General features: G+C 43.3%; 1 protein-coding gene across 2 annotated transcripts in view; it reads right to left on the bottom strand.

The window, feature by feature from the left end:
- Nucleotides 1-17,229, bottom strand: part of LOC121537107 (insulin-like growth factor 2 mRNA-binding protein 2) — a 46,608-nt gene extending 29,379 nt beyond the window's left edge. The window contains exons 1-2 of one of the 2 annotated variants that reach the window (XM_045206761.1): nucleotides 16,832-17,229; nucleotides 15,618-15,678 (exon numbers count right to left, since the gene is read on the bottom strand). In XM_045206761.1, coding sequence (XP_045062696.1) covers nucleotides 15,618-15,678; nucleotides 16,832-17,006 — 236 coding nt within the window. In that variant the 5' untranslated portion in view covers nucleotides 17,007-17,229. The remainder of the gene's footprint in view (nucleotides 1-15,617; nucleotides 15,679-16,831) is intronic. The other variant, XM_041844882.2, reaches the window with a different exon arrangement.
- Nucleotides 17,230-17,799: the final 570 nt, after the last annotated feature.

Raw genomic sequence — 17,799 nt, 5'->3', positions numbered from 1 at the left:
AGCACAGCTTAATAAAGGCTTTATAAATCATATTAAATGGATAGTGGGTTCGAATCCCAGGACCACCCATATGAAAAAATGCATGCGTAAACGCATTGCTCCCTCTCCTTGCCCCAACCTGGGCTCGAACCAGGGACCCTCTGAACACATCAACAAAAGTCAGCCATGAAGCATCATTACCTATCGCTCCACAAAAGCCATGGCCCTTCCAACGCAAGGGAAACCACTACTTCAATGTCTCAGAGTGAGTGACATCACCGATTGAAACACTACAAGGGCACACCGCTAACTAGCTATCCATTTCACACCGCTAACTAGCTAGCCATTTCACACCGCTAACTAGCTATCCATTTCACACCGCTAACTAGCTATCCATTTCACACCGCTAACTAGCTATCCATTTCACACCGCTAACTAGCTACCCATTTCACACCGCTAACTAGCTATCCATTTCACACCGCTAACTAGCTATCCATTTCACACCGCTAACTAGCTATCCATTTCACACCGCTAACTAGCTATCCATTTCACACCGCTAACTAGCTATCCATTTCACACCGCTAACTAGCTATCCATTTCACACCGCTAACTAGCTAGCCATTTCACACCGCTAACTAGCTATCCATTTCACACCGCTAACTAGCTATCCATTTCACACCGCTAACTAGCTATCCATTTCACACCGCTAACTAGCTACCCATTTCACACCGCTAACTAGCTATCCATTTCACACCGCTAACTAGCTATCCATTTCACACCGCTAACTAGCTATCCATTTCACACCGCTAACTAGCTATCCATTTCACACCGCTAACTAGCTATCCATTTCACACCGCTAACTAGCTATCCATTTCACACCGCTAACTAGCTATCCATTTCACACCGCTAACTAGCTATCCATTTCACACCGCTAACTAGCTATCCATTTCACACCGCTAACTAGCTATCCATTTCACACCGCTAACTAGCTATCCATTTCACACCGCTAACTAGCTATCCATTTCACACCGCTAACTAGCTATCCATTTCACACCGCTAACTAGCTATCCATTTCACACCGCTAACTAGCTATCCATTTCACACCGCTAACTAGCTATCCATTTCACACCGCTAACTAGCTATCCATTTCACACCGGTTACATATGCACGCATGACTATAAGTCGCTTTGGATAAAAGCATCTGCTAAATGGCAAATATCATATTACTTTAAAAGATTTCTAGGATGGCCAACCTCTTTCCCTCTTGTGTACATAGTCAATATTGGACCTGACCTCAACTTCCCCCAGAATGCTGTGCTGCAGGATGACAGCATAGTGAAGAACCTTGGTAGGGCCTTTTAAAATCAGTTTATTTCCTTATTATTATTAGTATTAGTATTAATTTGTTTATTTGTTTTTATGTAATTTATTAATGTGTTTCTGTGTCCAGTATGAAGGAAGTAAGAGGTAGTTTTGTGAGCCAATGCTAACTAGCATTAGCACAATGACTGGAAGTCAATGGGTATCTGCTAGCATGCTTCCAGTTATTTCACTAATGCTAGTTAGCGATTGCGCTAGCGCTAGTTAGCAACTTCCTTCAAACTGCAAGCAGAGACATAAAAATGGTATCGACGAGTTCATTGCCAAAATCCCGAAGTATCCCTTTAAAGCACATCAAGGGAGGTCTGGGAAAAATCCAAGAAATTTTGATTTTTAAGTGTAGTTACCCTTTAATTCAAATGTGCACTGTTGTTTGGTTAGCGGTGTTTCTGTAGCGCACATGTGATGGAGTTTGCAAATCAAATGCCCACTTTTTGTGCCACTGAACAGCGAACAATGGGTAAATGAACCTTTATTTCTGAGAATTTAAATTAGTTAAGTGTTTAGCATGGCTACCTTAATCGTTATTTCAAATACTTTCATAACAACTGCTAGCTAGCTAACATTAGAGGTGGCAGGTAGCGTAGCGGTTAAAGTGTCGGGATATTAACCAAAAGGTTGCTTGTTCGAATCCCTGAGCCGGCAAGGTGGACACATTTGCCGTTCTGCCCTTGAGAAAAGCAGTTAATCCCTGGGTGCTGATGATTCAGAGGGGTTCGGTTAAATGCAGAATACATTTTTTGGTTGAATGCATTTAGTTGTGCAACTGACTAGGTATCCCCTTTCCCTAACGTTAGCAGCATTAGCTAGCTACAACAAATGTAACTAACAGGCTCAGCTAAATAAAAATCCCCCTAGATACTTTACTACAGTTTATCTCGTAGCCATGTCATTAGATTTGTAAATGAAAGAGGACTAGGTTGTCTCTATTGCTAATAATCTTAGATTTGATTAATTGTGCAGGACAACAGAGAGTAAAATCAGGTCCTGATTATATTGAAGATGAATCTAGAAACCAGTTAGCTAGCTAAATTAGGTCTAGGCATAGTTGTTTTGTAATCTCATAAATGACATTTATTGCATTCCATTTGTTGTTATTGCATTGAGATGTAGCATTAGAATTTCTTTACATTGGTTCTTATTGCATTGGTTCTTATTGCATTGGTTCTTATTGCATTGGTTCTTATGTAATGTTGCCTTGACTCTTTTCCCTGTTTAATAAGCTCTCCAGGTAGATAGCCAAGGAAGGCACTGAGCCAAAATCTGTCCCCACAAACCCAAATGCTTGAGATGTCCTCCTCCTCTACCTCATCCCATTCTCCTGCCTTCATCCCCAGACTGCTGACGTTGCTGACAGCTTCAGGTCAGAAAGAGACCTGCCATTTACGACTTTTGATGTAATGGTTTAAGTTTCTTTTTGAGTATCTCTTCACTCTTGGAGATTGTTTAAAAAATATGTATCCATTATGTTTCTTCAAATGCAGAGATGACCTGTGACGGAGTGGCGTCTTCCAGAGGAGGAGACCTGGCAGAGGATGCTGAAACCCAACCAAGCCTATCAGAATTCTGCTTTTGACATCATACTTTATTTGTTCATTATGGAATTTGACATATCCTGATCTAATATGAAATGTTTTTTTCCTATAGACTCATTTGGTGACGTGGCCCTGACGTCCTGCCCATCATCATACAGAATAGATGGGGAAATTATTTGCATAATATTTGATTTGATTGATTAGGATCCCCATTAGCCGATGCCATTGGAGACAGCTAGTCTTACTGGGGTCCGACACATAACGAAAAATACATTACAGACAAAATAATTTACAATTTACATACATTCAAAAAAATTAACATGTAGTGTGGGAGTGTGTGCATCTATCAGTTCCACATACAGTGCCTTCGGAAAGTATTCAGACTCCTTGACTTTTTCCACATTTTGTTACGTTACAGCCTTATTCTAAAATTGATTTAAAAAAAAAAAATCCTCATCAATCCACACACAATACCCCATAATAACAAAGCAAAAACAGGTTTTTATATATGTTTGCTAATTTACATAAGTATTCAGACCCTTTACTCAGTACTTTGTTGAAGCACCTTTGGCAGCGATTACAGCCTCAAGTCTTCTTGGGTATGACGCTACAAGCTTGGCACACCTGTATTTGGGGAGTTTCTACCATTCTTCTCTGCAGATCCTCTCAAGCTCTGTCAGATTGGATGGGGAGTGTCGCTGCACAGCTATTTTCAGGTATCTCCAGAGATGTTCAATTGGGTTCAAGTCTGGGCTCTGGCTGGGCCACTCAAGGACATTCAGAGACTTGTCCCGAAGCCACTCCTGCGTTGTCTTGGCTGTGTGCTTATGGTCGTTGTCCTGTTGGAAGGTGAACCTTCACCCCAGTCTGAGGTCCTGAGCGCTCTGGAGCAGGTTTTCATCAAGGATCTCTCTGTACTTTGCTCTGTTTCCCTCGATCATGACTAGTATGTCCCTTCCGTCTTCAAGAGAGCGTGAGTTGCACCCCTTCTCAAAAAACCAACACTCGATCCCTCTCATGTCAACAACTACAGACCAGTATCCCTTCTTTCTTTTCTCTCCAAAACTCTTGAGCGTGCCGTCTTTAGCCAACTCTCTTGCTATCTCTCTCAGAATGACCTTCTTGATCCAAACCAGTCAGGTTTCAAGACTGGTCATTCAACTGAGACTGCTCTTCTCTGTGTCACGGAGGCTCTCCGCACTGCTAAAGCTAACTCTCTCTCCTCTGCTCTTGTCCTTCTAGACCTGTCTGCTGCCTTTGATACTGTGAACCATCAGATCCTCCTCTCCACCCTCTCCGAGCTGGGCATCTCCGGCGCGGCTCACTCTTGGATTGCGTCCTACCTGACCGGTCGCTCCTACCAAGTGGCGTGGCGAGAATCTGTCTCCGCACCACATGCTCTCACCACTGGTGTCCCCCAGGGCTCAGTTCTAGGCCCTCTCCTATTCTCGCTATACACCAAGTCACTTGGCTCTGTCATATCCTCACATGGCCTCTCCTATCATTGCTACGCAGACGACACACAACTAATCTTCTCCTTTCCCCCATCTGATAACCAGGTGGTGAATCGCATCTCTGCATGTCTGGCAGACATATCAGTGTGGATGACGGATCACCACCTCAAGCTGAACCTCGGCAAGACGGAGCTGCTCTTCCTCCTGGGGAAGGACTGGCCGTTCCATGATCTCGCCATCACGGTTGACAACTCCGTTGTGTCCTCCTCCCAGAGTGCGAAGAGCCTTGGCGTGACCCTGGACAACACCCTGTCATTCTCCGCTAACATCAAGGCGGTGACCCGATCCTGTAGGTTCATGCTCTACAACATTCGGAGAGTACGACCCTGCCTTACACAGGAAGCGGCACAGGTCCTAATCCAGGGACTTGTCATCTCCCATCTGGATTACTGCAACTCGCTGTTGGCTGGGCTCCCTGCCTGTGCCATTAAACCCCTACAACTCATCCAGAATGCCGCAGCCCGTCTGGTGTTCAACCTTTCCAAGTTCTCTCACGTCACCCCGCTCCTCCGCACACTCCACTGGCTTCCAGTTGAAGCTTGCATCTGCTACAAGACCATGGTGCTTGCCTACGGAGCTGTGAGGGGAACGGCACCTCCGTACCTTCAGGCTCTGATCAGTCCCTACACCCAAACGAGGACATTGCATTCATCCACCTCTGGCCTGCTGGCCCCCCTACCTCTGCGGAAGCACAGTTCACGCGCAGCCCAGTCAAAACTGTTCGCTGCTCTGGCACCCCAATGGTGGAACAAGCTCCCTCACGACGCCAGGACAGCGGAGTCACTCACCACCTTCCGGAGACACTTGAAACCCCACCTCTTTAAGAAATACCTGGGATAGGATAAAGTAATCCTTCTAACCCCCCCTTACCCCACCCCCCATTTAAAAAAATAAAAAAATAATAATATTGTAAAGTGGTTATCCCACTGGCTATAAGGTGAATGCACCAATTTGTAAATTGCTCTGGATAAGAGCGTCTGCTAAATGACGTAAATGTAAATGTAAATGTAGTCTCCCAGTCCCTGCCGCTGAAAGACATCCCCACAGCAGGATGCTGCCACCACCATGCTTCACTGTAGGGATGGTGCCAGGTTTCTTCCAGACTTAACGATTGGCATTAAGGCCAAAGAGTTCAATCTTGGTTTCATCAGACCAGAGAATCTTGTTTCTCATGGTCTGAGAGTTCTTTAGGTGCCTTTTGGCAAACTCCAAGCGGGCTGTCGTGCCTTTTACTGAGGAGTGGCTTCCGTCTGGCCACTCTACCATAAAGGCCTGATTGGTGGAGTGCTGCAGAGATGGTTGTCCTTGACCTTGTCCACCTCCCTGACCAAGGCCCTTCTCCCACGATTGCTCAGTTTGGCCGGGCGTCCAGCTCTAGGAAGAGTCTTGGTGGTTCCAAACCTCTTCCATTTAAGAATTATGGAGGCCACTGTGTTCTTGGGAACCTTCAATGCTGCAGACATATTTTGGTACCCTTCCCCAGATCTGTGCCTCGACACAATCCTGTCTCTGAGCTCTACGAACAATCCCTTTGACCTCATGGCTTGGTTTTTGCTCTGACATGCACTGTCAACTGTGGGACCTTATATAGACAGGTGTGTGCCTTTCCAAATAATGTCCAATCAATTGAATTTACCACAGGTGGACTCCAATCAAGTTGTAGAAACATCTCAAGGATGATCAATGGAAACAGGATGCACCTGAGCACAATTTTGAGTCTCATAGCAAATGGTCTGAATACTTATGTAAATAAGGTATTTCTGTTATTTATTTGTAATAAATTAGCAAAATTGTCCAAAAACCTGTTTTCGCTTTGTCATTATGGGGTATTGTGTGTAGATTGATGAGGAAAAAATATAATTTCATCAATTTTAGAATAAGGCTCACATGGGGGAGAGGCGTTGTGCCGTGAGGTGTTGGTTTATTTGTTTTTTGAAACCAGGGTTGCTATTCACTTGCGCTATACAAGATGGAAGGGAGTTCCATGCACTCATGGCTCTGTATAATACTGTACGTTTCCTTGAATTTGTTCTGGACCTGGGAACTATGAAAAGACCTCTGGTGGCATGTCTGGTGGGGTAAGTGTGTGTGTCAGTGCTGTGTGTAAGTTGACTATGCAAACCATGCAGAATTTCCAACACATTCACGTTTCTTATAAAAACAAGAAGTGATGCAGTCAGTCTTTCCTCAACTCTTAGCCAAGAGAGACTGGCATGCATAGCATTAATATCAGCCCTCTCATTACAGTGAAGAGCAAGACGTGCCGCTCTGTTCTGGGTCAGTAGCCTTATACAGGCTAAGTAATACGACATCATAGGGCCATTTCTACAATCCAGTCCATCTGTCCTATCAGTGCAGCACAGAAATGCCCTTATCCAGATGATGTGACAAAGGCATTTCCTCACAGACCTGCTTACTTCCTTGGTTGTTACTTTTAAGGTTGGAATCAACATGCAGACATCCAGCAGAGGGACAAGATACACTAATGTTCAATGTTCAATGTGCTGAACGTTTTGAAACATAATGTATTTGTATTGTTTTATTGTTTTGGTGATATTTTTTATACAGAGAAACAAGTGACAAGACCGAACAAGACCAACAGGTGACGGTAACATGTGAACTCAATGCAATACATGTGAACTCAATGCAATACATGTTAACTCAATGCAATACATGTAAATATAGTTTCACATGTAAACAACTGACCTCATGTGTCTCTTCTGAGCTCAACATGTGAAAACAGCTATTTCACAAACTGCACATTTCATGTGTTTATTTTTTGTAAGGAAGTAATGAAATGGTATGAGGGTTTTAAGGTAAGTGGTTCGCTGTTCAGCTAAAACAGTGTAAACATCTTTAATCAATATGATTACATTTGACATGATCACTTAGTATAGACTCTTCAATATACTACCGACCACTGTGACCTGTACGCTCTCGTTGGCTGGTCCTCACTACATATTCGTCGCCAAACCCACTGGCTCCAGGCCATCTATAAATCACTGCTAGGCAAATCCCCGCCTTATCTTAGCTCATTGGTCACCATAGCAACACCCACCCGTAGTATGCGCTCCAGCAGGTATATCTCACTGGTCATCCCCAAAGCCAACACCTCCTTTGGCCGCCATTCCTTCCAGTTCTCTGCTGCCAATGACTGGAACGAACTGCAAAAATCTCTGAAGCTGGAGACTCTTATCTCCCTCACTAACTTTAAGCATCAGTTGTCAGAGCACCTTACCGATCACTGCACCTGTACACAGCCCATCTGAAATTAGCCCACCCAACTACCTCATCCCCATATTGTTATTTACGTTGTTATTTATTTTGCTCATTTGCACCCCAGTTTCTCTATTTGCACATCATCTTCTGCACATCTATCACTCCAGTGTTAATACTAAATTGTAATTATTTTGCACTATGGCCTATTTATTGCCTTACCTCCATAACTTACTACATTTGCACACACTGTATATATATTTTCTGTTGTATTTTTGACTTTATGTTTTGTTTACCCCATATGTAACTCTGTGTTGTTGTTTTTATCGCACTGCTTTGCTTTATCTTGGCCAGGTCGCAGTTGTAAATGAGAACTTGTTCTCAACTGGCTTACCTGGTTAAATAAAGGTGAAATAAATAAATAAAGATTATATGACCCCATCTGGGATTTGAACTCACAACCTCTGGATTTGGGTCAGATTCCTTAACTATAATACATCTCTGCATATAGCTACTTTAGTTACCAGTTAATCAGACTATTTAAAAAAAAACATTTCAGTCATTTAGCAGAGCTCTTCTCCAGAGCGACGTACAGTTAGTTAGTGCACACATTCAATGACTTATTTCAACAATTTGAGGGTTTTCTATATAGTTGTCTAATATTGGTATGGCATATTATTCTGTTTTAATGTTACTCCTGAATCACTATGATAAATATAATAGTTTTTCTTGAGTATTTGTAACAAAGCTGAGATTGACTTTGAAGTCCAAAGTGAAATCAGTTAATACAGGTGAACTCAGTTAATACAGGTGAACTCAGTTAATACAGGTGAACTCAGTTAATACAGGTGAACTCAGTTAATACAGGTGAACTCAGTTAATACAGGTGAACTCAGTTAATACAGGTGAACTCAGTCATTGATATAGACATGGTGGTGTAGCAGGAAGATCGGATGCTGTGAACCAAGAGGTTGTGAGTTCAAATCCCAGGTGAGGACATGTTGAATAATATTTACTGAATAAATAAACATAGGTAAAATGCATAATGATGAGACAGCCTATAGGGAGGAGGTCAGAGACCTGGCCGTGTGGTGCCAGGACAACAACCTCTCCCTCAACGTGACCAAGACAAAGGAGATGATTGTGGACTACAGGAAAAAAAAGAGAACTGAGCACACCCCCATTCTCATCGACGGGGCTGTAGTGGAACAGGTTGAGAGTTTCAAGTTCCTTGGTGTCCACATCACCAACGAACTATCATGGTCCAAACACACCAAGACAGTCGTGAAGAGGGCACGACAAAGCCTATTCCCCCTCAGGAGACTGAAAAGATTTGGCATGGGTCCTCAAAGAGTTCTACAGCTGCACCATCGAGAGCATCCTGACTGGGTGCATCACCGCCTGGTATGGCAACTGCTCGGCCTCCGACTGCAAGGCACTACAGAGGGTAGTGCGTAAGGCCCAGTACATCACTGGGGCCAAGCTTCCTGCCATCCAGGACCTCTATACCAGGTGTCAGAGGAAGGCCCTAAAATTGGTCAAAGACTCCAGCCACCCTAGTCATAGACTGTTCTCTCTGCTACCGCACAGCAAGTGGTACCGGAGCGCCAAGTCTAGGTCCAAAAGGCTCCTTAACAGCTTCTACCCCCAAGCCATAAGACTCCTGAACAGCTAATCATGGCTACCCAGACTATTTGCATTGTCCCCCCCACCCCATCCATTGTCCCCCCCTCTATTCACCTTTTATTTTTGCACTGTCTTTATACACAAATCGTTAAAGACTCCAACCACCCACACCATAGACTATTCTCTCTGATCGTTAAAGACTCCAACCACCCACACCATAGACTGTTCTCTCTGATCGTTAAAGACTCCAACCACCCACACCATAGACTATTCTCTCTGATCGTTAAAGACTCCAACCACCCACACCATAGACTATTCTCTCTGATCGTTAAAGACTCCAACCACCCACACCATAGACTATTCTCTCTGATCGTTAAAGACTCCAACCACCCACACCATAGACTATTCTCTCTGATCGTTAAAGACTCCAACCACCCACACCATAGACTATTCTCTCTGATCGTTAAAGACTCCAACCACCCACACCATAGACTATTCTCTCTGATCGTTAAAGACTCCAACCACCCACACCATAGACTATTCTCTCTGATCGTTAAAGACTCCAACCACCCACACCATAGACTATTCTCTCTGATCGTTAAAGACTCCAACCACCCACACCATAGACTGTTCTCTCTGATCGTTAAAGACTCCAACCACCCACACCATAGACTGTTCTCTCTGATCGTTAAAGACTCCAACCACCCACACCATAGACTGTTCTCTCTGATTGTTAAAGACTCCAACCACCCACACCATAGACTGTTCTCTCTGATCGTTAAAGACTCCAACCACCCACACCATAGACTGTTCTCTCTGCTTCCGCATGGCAAGTCTGGCACCAACAGGTTCTTGAACAGCTTCTACCCCCAAGCAATAAGACTGATAAATAGCTGACAGAATATCTACACTGACTATCTGAGTTCACCATGTATCTTTATACACACTCACTCCATCATCTGATCACTCACACACACTGTCACTCCAACACACACACACACACTCACTCCATCATCTGATCACTCACACACACTGTCACTCCAACACACACACTCACTCACTCCATCATCTGATCACTCACACACACTGTCACTCCAACACACACACGCACACTCACTCCATCATCTGATCACTCACACACACTGTCACTCCAACACACACACTCACTCACTCCATCATCTGATCACTCACATATAATATGCACATATATTTATACTGACTCTACACACCCACTCCTATACAAGCTGCTGCTACTCTGTTTATCTAATATCTGGAGTGATGGAGGTAGATATGTATAGGGGTACAGGTATCCATATCTACCTCCATCACTCCAGTATCCCTGTCCCCTTACCCCTATACATATCTACCTCCATCACTCCAGTATCCCTGTCCCCTTCCCCCTATACATATCTACCTCCATCACTCCAGTATCCCTGTCCCCTTACCCCTATACATATCTACCTCCATCACTCCAGTATCCCTGTCCCCTTACCCCTATACATATCTACCTCCATCACTCCAGTATCCCTGTCCCCTTACCCCTATACATATCTACCTCCATCACTCCAGTATCCCTGTCCCCTTACCCCTATACATATCTACCTCCATCAGACACACTGATTGATTCATTGGCTCAGAAACACTGATTGATTCATTGGCTCAGACACACTGATTGATTCATTGGCTCAGAAACACTGATTGATTCATTGGCTCAGAAACACTGATTGATTCATTGGCTCAAAAACACTGATTGATTCATTGGCTCAAAAACACTGATTGATTCGTTGGCTCAGACACACTGATTGATTCATTGGCTCAGACACACTGATTGATTCGTTGGCTCAGACACACTGATTGATTCATTGGCTCAGACACACTGATTGATTCATTGGCTCAGACACACTGATTGATTCATTGGCTCAGACACACTGATTGATTCATTGGCTCAGAAACACTGATTGATTCATTGGCTCAAAAACACTGATTGATTCGTTGGCTCAGACACACTGATTGATTCATTGGCTCAGAAACACTGATTGATTCATTGGCTAAGAAACACTGATTGATTCATTGGCTCAAAAACACTGATTGATTCGTTGGCTCAGAAACACTGATTGATTCGTTGGCTCAGAAACACTGATTGATTCGTTGGCTCAGAAACACTGATTGATTACCATGGCAGCCTGACAGAGTCACCATGGCAGCCTGACAGAGTCACCATGGCAGCCTGACAGAGTCACCATGGCAGCCTGACAGTCACCATGGCAGCATGACAGAGTCACCATGGCAGCATGACAGAGTCACCATGGCAGCCTGACAGAGTCACCATGGCAGCATGACAGAGTCACCATGGCAGCCTGACAGAGTCACCATGGCAGCATTACAGAGTCACCATGGCAGCATGACAGAGTCACCATGGCAGCCTGACAGAGTCACCATGGCAGCATGACAGAGTCACCATGGCAGCCTGACAGAGTCACCATGGCAGCCTGACAGAGTCACCATGGCAGCATGACAGACTCTCCACTGAAGACAGTGTGGCGCCATACCATACACTTTCTCATGACACTTGTTTTGAGCATAGAAGAGAAAGCAGGCAGCATTGATGCATCTGTGACACAGGCCTACAGATCATATAGAGACTGTCCTCTAAGCTCTGGTGCAAAAGGAAGGTTTTTGAAAGGGCTACACAATATATATATATATATATATATATATATATATATATATATATATACAGTGGCTTGCGAAAGTATTCACCCCCCTTGGCATTTTTCCTATTTTGTTGCCTTACAACCTGGAATTAAATTTGTTTTTTTGGGGGGGGTTGTATCATTTGATTTACATAACATGCCTACCACTTTGAAGTTGCAAAATAAAAAATTTTGTGAAACAAACAAGAAATAAGACAATGCCCTCCTTGCCTGGTCGGTGAGTTTTGGTGGGCGGCCCTCTCTTGGCAGGTTTGTTGTGGTGCCATATTCTTTCAATTTTTTAATAATGGATTTAATGGTGCTCCGTGGGATGTTCAAAGTTTCTGATATTTTTTTATAACCCAACGCTGATCTGTACTTCTCCACAACTTTGTCCCTGACCTGTTTGGAGAGCTCCTTGGTCTTCATGGTGCCGCTTGCTTGGTGGTGCCCCTTGCTTAGTGGTGTTGCAGACTCTGGGGCCTTTCAGAACAGGTGTATATATACTGAGATCATGTGACAGATCATGTGACACTTAGATTGCACACAGGTGGACTTTATTTAACTAATTATGTGACTTCTGAAGGTAATTGGTTGCACCAGATCTTATTTAGGGGCTTCATAGCAAAGGGTGTGAATACATATGCACGCACCACTTTTCCATTATTTATTTTTTAGAATTCCATTTAAATTACAGGTTGTAATGTAACCAAAACCTTTTGCAAGGCGCTGTGTGTATATATATTAGCATTTCAGAGGAGCTCTAGCAAGTTATGAGAGACATGTCCAGGCTCCGCCCCTTCGCCCTTAAAGCCTCTAAAGATCTAAAGTGGTCAGATGTAAATAATGAACAACTAGTCTGTGGTCATCTATTGCCTTTATGTTCCTAAATAATGAACAACTAGTCTGTGGTCATCTCTTGCCTTTATGTTCCTAAATAATGACCAACTAGTCTGTGGTCATCTATTGCCTTTATGTTCCTAAATAATGACCAACTAGTCTGTGACCGCGGTTGCGGGAAAAAAATAAATGTTGGTGCCCTTTTTTTCCTTTTTGCACCTGCTCCCAAAAAGGTCTGTGCACGGCCCTGGTGATGTCAGAGGGGTATTCTGCATGCAGGAGAGGCTACCAGTGTTGGTGAGAGGGGGAGATGGGGGAGATGGGGGAGATGGGGGAGGAAACACATAAAGCAGAGGTCACGTATCCTTCCTCCACAAGGGGTCTGAATATTTACCTTCATGTCACACAACGCTGTCTTTTGGAAATCCCTGTACCTTGTGTGAGGAAGGGAACGTGATCATGTTGAGGGCGAGATACCGTTTTTTAACGCTATTGCACCATTGAGTTTACATTATCATTCATTCCAACAGGCCCAAGCAATAGGATTAGGGTTAGGGTTAGGGTTAGGGTTAGGGTTAGGGTTACAACAAGCCTACAGGTATTACACTGTGTGTCGTTAGATCAAACTATAGACCATTAGGTAGGCCTATGTGTTGTTAGATCAAACTATAGACCATTAGGCCTATGTGTTGTTAGATCAAACTATAGACCATTAGGTAGGCCTATGTGGTCAACGTTTAATGCAGAATAATCATAATGTCTGACTCTGGCGTCCAACAATGTTTAATTACGAGATCATAATTCCCAACACACACAAGGTAGAGCACAAAGGTAGACCAGATGAGCATGTTACTCATCTGGTCTATACGTTGCAGTGTCTGAGCCAATGAATCAATCAGTGTGTCTGAGCCAATGAATCAATCAGTGTTTCTGAGCCAATGAATCAATCAGTGTGTCTGAGCCAATGAATCAATCAGTGTGTCTGAGCCAATGAATCAATCAAGTGTTTCTGAGCCAATGAATCAATCAGTGTGTCTGAGCCAATGAATCAATCAGTGTGTCTTAGCCAATGAATCAATCAAGTGTTTCTGAGCCAATGAATCAATCAGTGTGTCTTAGCCAATGAATCAATCAAGTGTTTCTGAGCCAATGAATCAATCAGTGTTTCTGAGCCAATGAATCAATCAGTGTTTCTGAGCCAATTAATCAATCAGTGTTTCTGAGCCAATGAATCAATCAGTGTTTCTGAGCCAATGAATCAATCAGTGTTTCTGAGCCAATGAATCAATCAGTGTTTCTGAGCCAATGAATCAATCAGTGTTTCTGAGCCAATGAATCAATCAGTGTTTCTGAGCCAATGAATCAATCAGTGTTTCTGAGCCAATGAATCAATCAGTGTTTCTGAGCCAATGAATCAATCAGTGTTTCTGAGCCAACGAATCAACTAAGTGTTTTTGAGCCAATGAATCAATCAGTGTTCATGCACCAATGAATCAATCAGTGTTTCTGAGCCAACGAATCAACTAAGTGTTTTTGAGCCAATGAATCAATCAGTGTTCATGCACCAATTAATCAATCAGTGTTTCTGAGCCAATCAATCAATCCGTGTTTAATAATAATAATAATAATAATAATATGCCATTTAGCAGACGCTTTTATCCAAAGCGACTTACAGTCATGTGTGCATACATTTTTGTGTATGTTTCCGAGCCAATTAATCAATCAAGTGTTTCTGAGACAATGAATCAATCAGTGTTTCTGAGCCAATTAATCAACTAAGTGTTTCTGAGCCAATTAATCAATCAAGTGTTTCTGAGCCAATTAATCAACTAAGTGTTTCTGAGCCAATTAATCAATCAAGTGTTTCTGAGCCAATTAATCAACTAAGTGTTTCTGAGCCAATTAATCAACTAAGTGTTTCTGAGCCAATTAATCAATCAGTGTTCATGCACAAATTAATCAATCAGTGTTTCTGAGCCAATGAATCAATCCGTGTTTAATAATAATAATAATAATAATAATATGCCATTTAGCAGACGCTTTTATCCAAAGCGACTTACAGTCATGCGTGCATAAATTTTTGTGTATGTTTCCGAGCCAATTAATCAATCAAGTGTTTCTGAGACAATGAATCAAACCCAACTCCAAAAAACCAGCACACAAAATGAACTACAAAAAGTTAACAAATGTATGCATGTGTGTTTCTCATCTAGTATTTGTATGGGCCACCTAAAACCAGGAGTAGGCTCTGAACATGGATTACATCATTCACTGAGGCCATTGAAACAGGAAGTGTTACACCTCGCCCATTGTATCATAATAAATGTATAGTTATTACATACTATTTAAAGTGTTATTCCACTGCATTTACATCAAAAATGTTTGTATATGTATATATAAAAACAACTTCTGGGCTGATACAAATACTTCCATAATATATGCATTACAAACAAAACAAAGCAACAAAAATAATATGTTACTCCATTGGACAGCTATGCTACAGGTTTGAGGACAGACAGACAGACAGACAGACAGACAGACAGACAGACAGACAGGGACGACAGACAGACAGACAGACAGACAGACAGACAGACAGACAGGGACGACAGACAGACAGACAGACAGTGGGACAACAGACAGACAGACAGACAGACAGACAGACAGACAGACAGACAGACAGTGGGACAGACAGGGATGACAGACAGACAGACAGACAGACAGACAGACAGACAGACAGACAGACAGACAGTCAGGGACAGACAGACAGACAGACAGACAGACAGACAGACAGACCAGGTGACCAGATATAAAGACATTAATAAGACAATCATTACCTTAGCTTTTTGGGAACAGAGTAGTCTACCTCAAGCACCTTCCCATGTAATTCAACTTTACCTGTAAGTATGAGACGAATATGTTATTGTTAACAATGTAATATAGCATATGGCTACTGTAGCATGTTGCCATTGACAAGACTGATGACTGTAACAACTTGTATCACTTCATGCAAAGCCACTGACACAGCCAAACCATCATTCACCATGCAGTTAGCCGACATCATCTGGCTCTATTAACTGGTACGAAATTGGCATTTGCACTATTTTATTAGGCCTGCATGTTGCCCAGTAATATCTATTTGATAAGATATCCGTTAAATAACAATTTTGTGAATCACATTTAAGAGAAAATAGGAGCCAAAAAGGCTTGATGAGCTCATATTTAAAAGCTTACGATGAGGAATGGGCAGCCATGCTTTCCACTCCCACAAACCTCTCAGCAATGAGGATATTTCTTTCTCTGTAAAGAATGCAAGATCAGAGGTGAGCCTAGAGAGAGAGAGAGGAATGCCTTGCTCTCTTAGGTATATGTTCTTCAAGTCCATAAATCTGTTGTGATTCTGTGTAGAAGTACTAAACTCCGACATGATTCCCTCTTCTCGCAGCGTTGTCTTAGTGGCCTGGCGCAGCTCGGAATTAGCCTTTCACCTCGTCCCCCCAGCTACCTGTTTATTCCTCCTTATCTCCGGACACCCATCACCTACCTTTAAGACACCTCGTAAAAACATACCCAGGCATCATAGGAACATGGATTTGACACATTCTCTACGGTTACTTTGGTCGGTTCTTTTCAATAAAATCAAGATAAAAAATAACTGAAAAATAATTATGCCTACCCGAACATCAGACCATCCCGTGCATTCCAATGGTTGATTACAAAGTAGAGCCCATCTACACATCGGCATCTCCTAACTATAGGTATTATGCGTTATTACGTTACAATGAGTCCTGTTTTATTTACGTATACAGGGATGACATTGGTGAGTGTGTATGATCTGTAATTTGCGATATATTTTTTTAACCATGACGGAGTGAGTGTGAGTCAACTATGGCATTGATGTAACCGCGCGTATCCAATACAGTCCCGAGCCAATTACTGGTAAAGTAATAATCATTTATAATCATTTATTTTACCATTAATTGTTTTGAGGGTTTCAGCCCGGTCGCGGTGACATTCCTGCATCAGCCCCTGCAGACTAACAGACACTTACCAGAGAGTGTCTCAATAGCTTTTATGGCCCAGTTTTGGTCGGGGAAGTCCACAAAAGCATAGCCGGATTTGAGCAGAACCTGCTCGGCCCCAGGAAGCTTCTTCTCGCCAAAGAGCTGCTTCAAGTCCTCGACAGTGACCAAAGGACTCAAATTCCCCACATATAGTTTGTTCATGATCTTAAGGCAAATCCTTGATATGGAATCAAATCACAGGGAAATGAAATTCAACTGCAAAGTATAAAAAAAACAAGAGAATACAAAATAAAATAGAAAAATCTGGCCGAAAACAGCAATCACCCCCCCAGATGCAGTCGACCCCCAGCTCGAACTCTGATCCTGCTCAAACTCTTTTTTACTGCGATTGAAAAGTGTCGTTCCGACGGCACTCTGGAGCCAACAAGCGCCGCCTCTAAATAAAATCTGACTGAAAATATAAAAACAATTGTTTGGAGGTGTTTGTTGGACCGGAGCATCAGCGCTTCCACGTCATGGCAAGGCAGGTATGAAGGTGGCATCAGGACCATAGGGGAGGTTAACCAGGGGTTGGCTCAGGGTTGACCTGTAAACCCTCTGGGCTATAGGGGCAGGTACCGTAACCCTCTGGGCTATAGGGGCAGGTACCGTAACCCTCTGGGCTATAGGGGCAGGTACCGTAACCCTCTGGGCTATACCAGGTACCGTAACCCTCTGGGCTATACCAGGTACCGTAACCCTCTGGGCTATAGGGGCAGGTACCGTAACCCTCTGGGCTATAGAGGCAGGTACCGTAACCCTCTGGGCTATAGGGGCAGGTACCGTAACCCTCTGGGCTATAGGGGCAGGTACCGTAACCCTCTGGGCTATAGGGGCAGGTACCGTAACCCTCTGGGCTATAGGGGCAGGTACCGTAACCCTCTGGGCTATACGCAGGTACCGTAACCCTCTGGGCTATAGGGGCAGGTACCGTATCCCTCTGGGCTATAGGGGC

The sequence above is a fragment of the Coregonus clupeaformis genome, chromosome 23 (assembly GCF_020615455.1).
Source record: "Coregonus clupeaformis isolate EN_2021a chromosome 23, ASM2061545v1, whole genome shotgun sequence".
NCBI classification, from domain to species: Eukaryota; Metazoa; Chordata; class Actinopteri; order Salmoniformes; family Salmonidae; genus Coregonus; species Coregonus clupeaformis.
Note: the sequence above shows the minus strand (reverse complement) of the source record. Positions and strands in the feature narration are given on the sequence as shown.